The sequence below is a fragment of the Augochlora pura genome, chromosome 7 (assembly GCF_028453695.1).
Source record: "Augochlora pura isolate Apur16 chromosome 7, APUR_v2.2.1, whole genome shotgun sequence".
Classification (NCBI taxonomy): Eukaryota; Metazoa; Arthropoda; class Insecta; order Hymenoptera; family Halictidae; genus Augochlora; species Augochlora pura.
This window is the reverse complement of record NC_135778.1, coordinates 3,816,338-3,826,999: the sequence shown is the minus strand read 5'-3', so window position 1 is coordinate 3,826,999 and position 10,662 is coordinate 3,816,338. Positions and strand designations below refer to the sequence as shown.

The 10,662-nt window shown below is 29.7% G+C and overlaps 2 protein-coding genes across 7 annotated transcripts; one reads left to right on the top strand and one right to left on the bottom strand.

Annotated features, from left to right (window-relative positions):
* On the bottom strand, positions 1-7,121 carry LOC144473781 (protein zyg-11 homolog B). Of its 4 annotated transcripts, none has more exons than XM_078187982.1 (10): positions 7,020-7,121; positions 6,207-6,428; positions 5,877-6,114; positions 5,590-5,784; positions 4,848-5,254; positions 4,624-4,769; positions 4,109-4,497; positions 3,535-3,904; positions 3,131-3,467; positions 1-3,006 (listed from the first exon to the last, which is right to left on the bottom strand). In XM_078187982.1, exons 2-10 carry the CDS (start codon positions 6,313-6,315, stop codon positions 2,876-2,878), a joined length of 2,322 nt encoding a protein of 773 aa, XP_078044108.1. In that variant the 5' UTR covers positions 6,316-6,428; positions 7,020-7,121; the 3' UTR covers positions 1-2,875. The 4 variants fall into 4 exon arrangements, with proteins under 4 accessions (XP_078044108.1, XP_078044109.1, XP_078044111.1 ...); XM_078187983.1 differs by lacking the exon at positions 7,020-7,121 and adding an exon at positions 6,846-7,003; XM_078187985.1 differs by lacking the exon at positions 7,020-7,121 and adding an exon at positions 6,747-6,762.
* LOC144473784 (PP2C-like domain-containing protein CG9801) lies at positions 7,089-10,217 on the top strand. 3 transcript variants are annotated; one of them, XM_078187990.1, is made up of 9 exons: positions 7,090-7,184; positions 7,382-7,523; positions 7,601-7,689; positions 7,877-8,184; positions 8,254-8,480; positions 8,545-8,745; positions 8,828-9,125; positions 9,192-9,681; positions 9,833-10,217. In XM_078187990.1, the coding sequence occupies exons 4-9, from the start codon at positions 8,018-8,020 to the stop codon at positions 10,046-10,048; spliced, it is 1,599 nt and encodes a 532-aa protein (XP_078044116.1). In that variant the 5' UTR covers positions 7,090-7,184; positions 7,382-7,523; positions 7,601-7,689; positions 7,877-8,017; the 3' UTR covers positions 10,049-10,217. The 3 variants fall into 3 exon arrangements, with proteins under 3 accessions (XP_078044115.1, XP_078044117.1, XP_078044116.1); XM_078187989.1 differs by having other exon boundaries at positions 7,089-7,523; XM_078187991.1 differs by lacking the exon at positions 7,601-7,689 and having other exon boundaries at positions 7,089-7,523.
* Positions 10,218-10,662: the final 445 nt, after the last annotated feature.

The window sequence follows — 10,662 nt, the reverse complement described above, 5'->3', positions numbered from 1 at the left end:
TAATTTCCGTTTATTAACAATCAATGATAGTTAAATCGACATTTTTTTTTACATTTCAGATCAACAGTTCATGTTTTTAAACGGATAAATTTTGTTCATACAAATCAATAATATTTTGTTAACAGATATAATCAGAATATCGTTATATTTATTTTATTTAAACTTTGCATTTTTTTATATTTCTGAAGGCATGTAAATGCATGGTTAATCTCTAAAAATTTGTCAGTTATTAATGAAACATTCTAAAGATAATAGTATTAACAGAAAAAACTGAAGACCTGAATTTAAAATACTATAACAGAATAATGTATCTTATAATTATATAATAATTCAAACGTATTATATTTTCAAAGTATATTAATCAAATTCTAGACTAATCATATTTTTTACAGTATTAACATAAATATTTTTTATGTCATGAAAGCGGTAATAAAAATTTTGAAAATCAGAAAAAGGAGCACCACATAGGGTTCAAAATGTACAACTTGCGCCTTTGTTGACGTTTATTTGAGTGTTTTAATATTCTTATCATACTTCTCGAGAAAATAATCCTACACTATTTGCTAAACTGATAGCAATCTTCGTTGCGTAGTAATGATTTGAAACACAAGAAGTGTACATATTAATTAGTATGTCATTTGAAACTTAACCATCCTGTATAATTTTAATAAGAGTTTAATTTCGGGATAGTTTTTTCAAAAGCATTACACCCATAAGAATCAACAGTAACAATAGTAACATTTTAGCGTGATACCTAAACGAGGAAATCATCAAATATCTGATCAAAAATATGCTACAAATATTGTAGTAAGAATAACCAAATTTATAAGATTAGATCCTTAAATATTAGTTATATTATAGTTTATAATTATGTAATGCAAAACGACGTAATCAATAACAAATTATTAAATTCTTGTAACCTTAGCACTTACTACTTAAATTGTTCAATTTCTTTATTAATTTATTTTAAAATATATGAATATATTTAACAACTGTAATAGTATCACTTTAGTGTATTTTCTTTTGTCCATTGTGTATCCAATTTTGAGCAGCTTTAAAGGATATTCCGATTTTTAAGATCGAAAATTGATTTTTTTCCCTATGTGGTATTGTAAGAATTACAAAAATGTTCGATTCGATTTTTTCCAATCTAAGGAGTCACCTGCTTTGAACCTACTATTCTAAATGTTATATGTAGTTATTCATACTTAGCATTTTAATGAATGAAGGAAAAACGAATGAAATATAAGCATTGTAACGTTCTTGTTACTTGAGAAAAGAATCTTGAAATCGGCTGAGAAATGGGTTATTTAAACCAAAATACCTTATTAATTGGCCACAGATTACATGAATCGCACTGTTATTACTGTATGATGTATTATATTGGAACATTAAAATATCCAATATTCTAGGAAGGCTGCTAATGTAAACGAGGAGCTATAGCTTGTAAAACCATCAGTGCTAATAAAACCTTTGCTAGTTATGAGGGTATAATTTTACCAAGAATATTATCAAGAATTGAATAGCCTTACCAGGCTATGATTCAATTTTTAGACAGATCGATTATATCTGATTAATTAAAAAATTATCACATTCAGCATATGGAACAGCGAGGTTTATTACTCGACTCTATCATGCTAGCTGTAGTCTAGTATCTGTAATTCAATATCATATAATTTTAACTCGGTAAGATATGAGACATAACCAATAACATAAACCTATTATACAAAAGCTCTTATCTAAAGAAATTATACATGAATGTAGCATTGGGGCTTAAATAGTTTAAGGCATAGATGTCCTAAACAAATTTTCTGAAGATCTATGCTTTATATACTAAGCAAATAAGAAATGGAACTTTCCTGCATAAAATTACATTAAGGGAGTCTGTCCAAGTACTAACACAATGTCCAAGGAAATCGTATCAACTTGGTCTCTAATAGGTTTGCTGAAGGCTCAAGATGCGGGAGTCTATGGCTTTAATTTGTTCATTAACACATGGTTTTGTAATATGCAACAATTAAAAAATATAGCATATGATAATAAAACGTTAAACATTCATTTTTTCTAAGCTTAACATACATCTTTAAATGATTATTCACGTCCTTTGTTTAGTAAACAAATTCTTTTAATATAACTATTCTATACATTCAAACATACTTGTAACAAGAGAAGGATTCCAATTGTCTACTTTGATTTTTATAAAATAATAATATTTGCAAATTAAGCTGTGTTATCCAACTCTACCCTGGATAGATATTGTATTGTCAATGAAGGTTGAACTTTAAATTTTGCACAAATAGATAATAAACCAGATTAATTATACATAGAAGCTAAGTACATCCAAAATTGTATCATACTAATGTTAAAGACGAACTAGTCTTAAAAATATAAACAATTCAAGTTCTGTATCTATATGGTATATTGTAAATGAAAATCAAGTTAATTTTCCAGAGTTAGTGTACATAATAACAACAAATTAACATTTATTAAATCTCCATTGTGAACAGAAAAATATTACGATCCATAGATACATACGTAATCTTAATTGATTATATCTTTAAGATTGTCCAGTATCTACATCTAATATTATCTGGTCCTTCTCTTGCGAATGTAAGATCTATGTATGCTACAATTTATTACGCTTCATAATAAATAGAACTATTATAATAATTCAGGTCCTCAATTTAAATCTATAGAATCTAATAGTAATATTCTGGATGTTACTTCATTTTTTTAATCCACTTTTGATAATTTTCCATGATCATATAATGATTTCAATTATCTAAAGAACAGGATATTAGAGTGCATAGATATAAACATTGACTAGTATACCAACTCCATGGTACGCAAATTTTGTTTTGGAAGGCAATAGTCATCATTCTGAATTTAATTCAATCATTTCAAGGATTGATTGCCGTAAATTTTGTACATGTGTATTTGATGTTTCCAGGCTTTTTATGATTTCTACACCTTCTTCTCTGATTAACATACTGCAGTAATGTTTCGCTACAAATAATAAGAATTTGAAAGTAAGGCAATAGTCATAATCTGTCTCAGTGTAATAGAAGAAATTGCATTATCGAAAACACCTGTAGCAATTAACAGTTGTCAAAACGTCAGAAATACTTACGATTTTTTGTAATTACATGTTGTATTGCCCAAACTGCCCACAGTCGAACTGGAGTGTCTGAACAACGTAAAAGAGGGAAGAATGGTTGAAAGCTTCTATAAGCAACCATTTCTCCTTGAGGTGTTCGCCAGTGAGTTACAGTGTGAGCTAAAAGCTGTAACAATTGCTCCCTGTTTTGTTGCAAATTTCTCGAACACCACAACATTGGACCATCGCTAAGCAGATGTGCAGTAATGCCTGCTGCGAAATAAGATACGTCGATGTGTGTGGAGACCAGCAATATAGGAAGCATAGTGATGAATTTATGTTCCATCAGCTTGGGTCTCAGATAACTAATCTACAATAAAATTATGTTGCATGTTAATTTGTTTTATTTTCATTCTGTAGCAAATAAACATACGAACCTCTGCTATATTATTTATCAAACCTAATACTTTAGTATCAACGCTGGGCAAGCCCTGAAAATTTTCAAGCATTTTAAGGAACAACTCCATTCCACCTTCTGCCAGAAAAATTAAACATGTTGTAGCACTTTCATCAGTTAAATTCCATAGTGCACTTAACGCAAATTTCATCGTTATATCTACTGATTCAGATTCGACTTTAGACCTAATTATTCCAAGTAATTTAGCCATGTATAGCGGTTGAGCTGCAAGCATAGACGTTTCTACCGGCGTTATCTTTGATGCTAAAACTGAGGTAATAGCAACAGACATGCGAGTCATTAATGGTTCATTAAAAGTTAACAGGGACTTCATCACTAATTTTGCACACCTATAAAAACAAAGAGCAATTAAATTGCGATATGTTACTACAAGTACAATGTACATCAAAATTCCAATATTCATATTCATAACAATTCATATTGTTAAAAAAGTGACTTAAGGTACAGTCACTTACAATTAACCTTGTCTTATATTTATTATATTTTTTATTGGAATTTAAACATGTAATTAGAAATTATTATCAAATCCGCACCTGTATTTATCAAAAGCAACATCTTGTAGAATTCTATCGCTACATAATATTAGTAGCGTGTTCATGCACAGTCGATAATTGGTTGGATAACATTCCATCGCTACCATTGTTAATTCAACAACTTCCTTAAGTATAGATGGGTGAATCATAATACCAAATTCACCTTTGGAAAGATTATAAAGACATGCCGTACAAGGTAGTTGTACGCGACCTTCGTGTGGATTTTCTCTCATACCATTTAACACCAACTTTATGACATCAACTCGTGGTTCGAGAAAGTTATGTGTTAAACGGAATAAATTAAGTAAACATTTCTGAAGGTAAAGTGGCCTACATGTATACCTTCTAAGAGCTTCCAAAATCTGAGCTTCCGATGCTGTACCACTAACCTACAATAAAAGATATTACATATTATTAAAAATAACAATATTTATGCAATATATAAACACAATATATTAATCAGAAATTATTTACGAATATCAATCTATAATACTAATGATAATATTATTTCTTACAACAAGTTCAGGTCTGTAATCCTTATTTGTAGAATTTGTTAAACTATCCTCGTAGCAAGCAAGTGTAGCAACAAGTCCCAAAAACCTTAAATGTGGATGAGCATTGATAAATTTTTTCAAGTATATTAGATCTATATCTGCTTTACCTATAGAAAATATAAAGCAAAAATTTATATTTCTTCAAAACAAAGAGAATAAATTGAACAAAATCATGTAATACCTACCGGATAAATCTAAACTAATTAAATATGGCATACAGTCTACAGCTTTTAAGAAACGTGTTAGTTCTGGTTTTCTAAAGCAGGCATTAAACACAGGGTTAGCTGAATTAAACACTTCCTTTTCATCCGAAATGTCTAAATGCCTTAATTCATTTAATTCCAATAATACTGAGACTAAATTTGCACTTTTATCTATGTTCATCAAGTTATACATGTAAAGAGTTTTCAACCGATTTTTACATTTTTTTAATGGTGTTATATCATCAACGTTTGTACAAGAGATATTTATATGTTCTAAAAGGGGAAGGTCATCAACCACTATTTCCAAACCATGTTGATTAAAATTTGTTCCAGATACATTTAATGAAGTCAATGCTTTTAATTTATTTAGTGTTACTAGCAGACCATACCTGCAATATTATATGTATATGCATACCATCAATATTATTATACACAAAGAAAATATTTCATTTACAAGAAAATATACTAAAATGACATCTGTCAATTTTGATCCATTTTTTATGAAACATCTTGTAGAATAATATCTTAAACAAAGTTAAAAAAGGAATAAACATATATTTGTTTATATGTAAGTATAGAATATGAATACGTTGAAATTTTTGTTTTTGTATTATACGAAAAGTTATCAGAATACTTTGTACTACAGTTGCAACAAAATAAACAGATGTTACTTCACTATGTTCCCTTGTTAATATTGTTTCAAACATAAATGTACAATAAATACCGTGAACATTCCAAAAACATTCCTCTTGCTACACTCAATGACCTAAGATTTTGTAAACTCCAGTCACTTAAACAGTTTACAAGATCATTAATTGTTATCAATAATCCATCTACTACTAATTCTTGAACTTTATGTTGTTTTAAAACTTTGAAGCCTTTAGTTGATAATACAGTTGCATCTTTTATCTGCACATATCTAGAAAAATTAATTAAAACAATTAATATTTTATTTACATTCTCTTTCGTGATAAATATTTTTTGTAATTAATAAGACTAGATGTAATTTACCTTAATCTAGTGGTTTTTGAATCAAAGAGTGTTATGGTCTCATCAGATATTTTTTTTCTTTCACAGAGGGTGGATAATAGTAATTCTGAAATTTCAGCAGGTATAAAAATATCTGGTCGCTTAAAACTAAGTCTTGTTGCTGAGCTTGATGATGCATCATTAGATGTTTTTGGCAGCGATGCGCTATTAGTCACAGTATCTGTATCACTATTATTCACAGAGGGCTCGGTTTGCTGGTCTAATAATGAATAACAATGATTTAATAACAAATTTTAAATAATTGCTTTATGTAATAATTTATTAAAAGAAGAGATAGTTGATGGTACTTACTGCAAGAAGGTGACTCCGCTGAATTTGTGCTTACTACACATACATCTAAAATATTGTCACAAATAAAATCAATGCAAACCTCACACAGACTTCTAGGAGACTCAAACATTTTCTATTTTTGTTCTCATGCAAGTCTTCTTGTTTTTCTTTGATTGCCTTCCTAAATATTTAACCGCTCCCACTTGTCTAGCATTTCATTATTTTACGTTTATCTCAATGGATCTGTCACAACAAATTGATACCATTAAAGTTGATGCAATGGCTTCTCTATATCAGACACACATATGTTATGAATCCAAATGTTCTAATTTGAATGACAGCTCATATACTCATTACTTGAAGTGAACAACTATCCTTTGAAAATAACTTACAATCACATATGTATTATGTACATGTATGAATATACCAAGCACAATAAAGCAAGAATTTCAGGTAATATATATAAAATCTTGTTTTTTATTTTTAACCTAATGATAGAAAAAATTAAAGACCTATCGAATTCTCGTTTTCTCAAATTAATCTATAAAGGTATGAGTTTACATAAACATTCGTTGTCTAACGATTACATAATGACAACTTCACAAAGTGGAATAAATATTTGTGTCACTATACATCTAATTGTAAGCACATTGCTTATACCACATATTGAATGAAAATAATAAAACTGCAAACTTCGATGTAGCACATTAATGTTTATCATTCGATCACAAGAACTTTAAGGAGCTGATTAAATTTTTCTATAAATTCTTCTGAAAATACATAACACTGATTCACGGACTCTAAAAACAACCGCGGAAAATCATAGTCTCTCACCTGTGGTGAGAACGCCATATTGACCATTGACTTGCCAAATGTCTAAACAGACCAAAAGACTACTTGAATGCACACTGTAGGATACGTCCACCGTAGAATCACGTCTACTATTGTACATATGTTATACGTTAGTAATTAAACAAAAATGTTAAGCGAAATTTAACTGTGAGAATAATACATAGTGCCAACCGTATTGTTTTGTATATATGTATACATTATAGTTTTCATCAGTGACACGTACCTCAAAGTTAAAGAAATTAAAAATTTGCATTGTTTCGACAAGAAAGATTTGTCATCTGAATTATTTTTATATAAGATATTAGCGAAACTTTTCGATAATGAATTGAGCTTCCTCGTTTAAGGTAACAGATTGAAGTTTTAATTCTACTATTACGGGAGTTCATCAGTTATTAACATATTATCAATATGGCGGTAAAGTGGAAAACGATGTGCTTTTCAATGTGGATTACGATGTCATCTCTGTATTGTAAGAATTTTTTGTAGGTGAGTTTATAAAAGTTATGTAAAAATTATTTAAACACGTTGATTTTGATAAATATAACCATTATTTCGTATTACAGAATTCTAATTACATACATTTGATCCTAGAATTAAAGGATTATCGGATATCAAAGAAGCTGATTTAAAATGCAAATCTCAAATTCAAAAAGTTAGATATTTTTTTATAAACATAATTTTGTATTATATATTCTCTTCTGTTATTTTGTACATGAACCAAATGATTTTCTTTAAATTCAGTCATTGGTGATAGAAGTATAATAAATTAAAGGAACTATGTAAAATAAACAATACTGAGGCTGTAAAATATATTTATGTCCTTTCTTTTCTTTATTAAGGTTTAAAGAAGAATGCATTTTCCAAATTAAAGTCACAATTTGAATCATTGATAAGTGTCAACCATTCTATAATGTCATATTTTAAAACAACTGACATTGATCGACCTTTTACCTGTATTTGAATTTAATTTCGTACAAAGAATGCCAAGCTTAAGAAAAAAGGTCGCTGGCTTTATGCGGCAGTTGTCAATCAGTAATTTGGCAGGAGCTGTAGAAAATATAGGTCAAGGAGAACATACCTTGCGTAGCCCCAGATCAATGACACAAGATTTTGCAAGTGGTTGCTTTATTACCAGATATTTAGATGGGTAATATGTTTATAAAAAATTTTCAAAAAAATTTTATACACAAGTGTACCATTTAAACTATATTTTTAGTCTAGAAACAAAGGAGGAAGGACCAGCAATTGTGCATGGTAGAAATCCAGAAGAACTGCCGATTAGACAACTTGGAAGCTTTCAAGAAGATAAGGAAGTATTTGCTGCCCACACTGGTCCTGATAATGGGCTCATAGCAGTTAATGTACAACAGAAACATTTAAGTATTAATGATATTGATATAGATTACATTGATATGTTAGATCAAGGTGAACAATATAGAAACAGTAAGTGTTAAAATTATTTGATTGTGGATAAACAATATAGAAATAATAAAACTATTTCTTACAGCATCCACAACCACAACTCCTACAATTGCTGGTATTTCCGATTGGTTTAATCCTCAAGAGACAGCATATGGAATTGCTACTACATTATATGAAAAAAATCCTATAAATGATACAAATAATGGAGAACCTATTGCAGACTGTTTTGGTATTGTAGTAAGATCGAACTCAGCTATTTTAGCACTTGCAGATGGTGTTAATTGGGGTATGTTTAATTTGAAAAACATATCTCTTTATACATTGCAATCACGAACAACATCACGTATATAGAGACATAAATTTAATAGGTGCCAAAGCAAGTATTGCTGCTAGATCTGCTGTACATGGAAGTATGGAATACTTGAATAAAGCACTCTTCTGTCCTTCAGTTAATAATGAAATAACAACAACGAAAGATGTATTTATAGCCTTACTTCGTTCATTCCATGCTGCACATTCGTTAATTTTACAAGAGCAAGGAATGCTCACAACATTAACTGTATGTGCAGTTCTTCCACTGCCGAATTCTGAGTCTAATACGAATCAGAAGAAATATGTGGCTTGTACCTGTAATGTTGGAGACAGTTTAGCTTATGTATATTCAAGGTACCAAAACAATTTGTTAACACCAATTACAGTTTTTCTATAAAAGTAACATGATAATATTAACAGGAAAACTGGAGTACGAGAAATAACCAGAGGATCTCACGATATTCATTGTATGCGTGACATGCGCGATGCGCTTGGAGCTTTAGGCCCTGTAGATGGATGCAATCCTGAATTAAATAATTTAACACTTGCAATGACAGAAGTTGAAAACGGAGATGTCGTATTTTTAACCAGTGACGGAATTTCAGACAATTTTGATCCTGTAGTTGGAAAATTTGCTATCTTACCATGCCATAATAGTATACCTGATTCAACCGTGAAAAATCATGCTGAAGGAAGATCGAAAACTCGTCGAAAATCCGTAGAGACCTTAAGACATACAGAATCCGGCAATAGTAATAGGAATAAATCTAATTTGCCTGTAGTCGAGGCTTATCAAAGGCATGAGCTAACTCTACTTAGGATGGAAGATTTGTTACGAAGAGGTGTATCTGGTGAAGGTCCACCATGTAACAGTGCCAAACATCTTTGCGAACTACTTTTGGACTTTGCTGTAAGTTTTCTCAAATTTAATTAAAATCTACTAATAGTGTGCATGTAATATCTCAAGTTTATACACTTAAATATATGAAATTAAATGATACCAAATATAATAAAATACTGATGTTAGATATTAACATGAGTTTAATTTTTTTTATAATAAGGTGCGTATAACTGCTGCCAAAAGACGAATATTGGAAGATACCGATTTATATTATGCACAAAGTAAAGACGGTCAATTAGTTCAACTTTCCAAACAAGAACAAAGAACTCTGCGAATAAAAACATTGGACAAGGTTTCCATGATTCCTGGAAAATTAGATCATGCAACAGTTGTAGCATATGTAGTTGGATCATTCGATTCAGAGTATGGTTTATAAATAACCGTGGTAATAAAGTTGCAGTTTTTATTTGTAAGACAAGTACTATGTTAAAATGTTTTTATATAAGGTATTCCTGCATATATTGAGTAAAAGTATTGTTTTAAGTATTATAGAATTATGTTGTTTCCGTCATTTTGTTATTTAAAATAAAAGATACATGTGCTTATTCTGTATATGATAAAATTTATTTAATTGTAATTATATATTTAATATGTTAAGCGTATGTGTATAATTTCTATATAATCGAAGTATTGTACGTGTACATACATATAGCGTCATTACCGTTCATTCAAATATACGCGACAGCAATAAACATTGGAATGTATAATTTTGATATTTAGAAAATATTTTGGAAACAGCAATATATAAAATTATGAATCGAAATAAAATGACATTAAAACATATGTATCGTGGAATTGCATTCGATATCAGTGGGATAATTGAATAAAAATTTTATACAAACACACGTTTCTCTTAAACTCTTCGAATGCTAGCATATTAAGATTACTAATAGTTACTGTGTACTGATTGGTTATAAGTAAAGCATTGACCAATCAGGATGAAGAGTTTGCTAAATGGGTGCTGCAAAAAGTTACAGTGCCATAACCAAG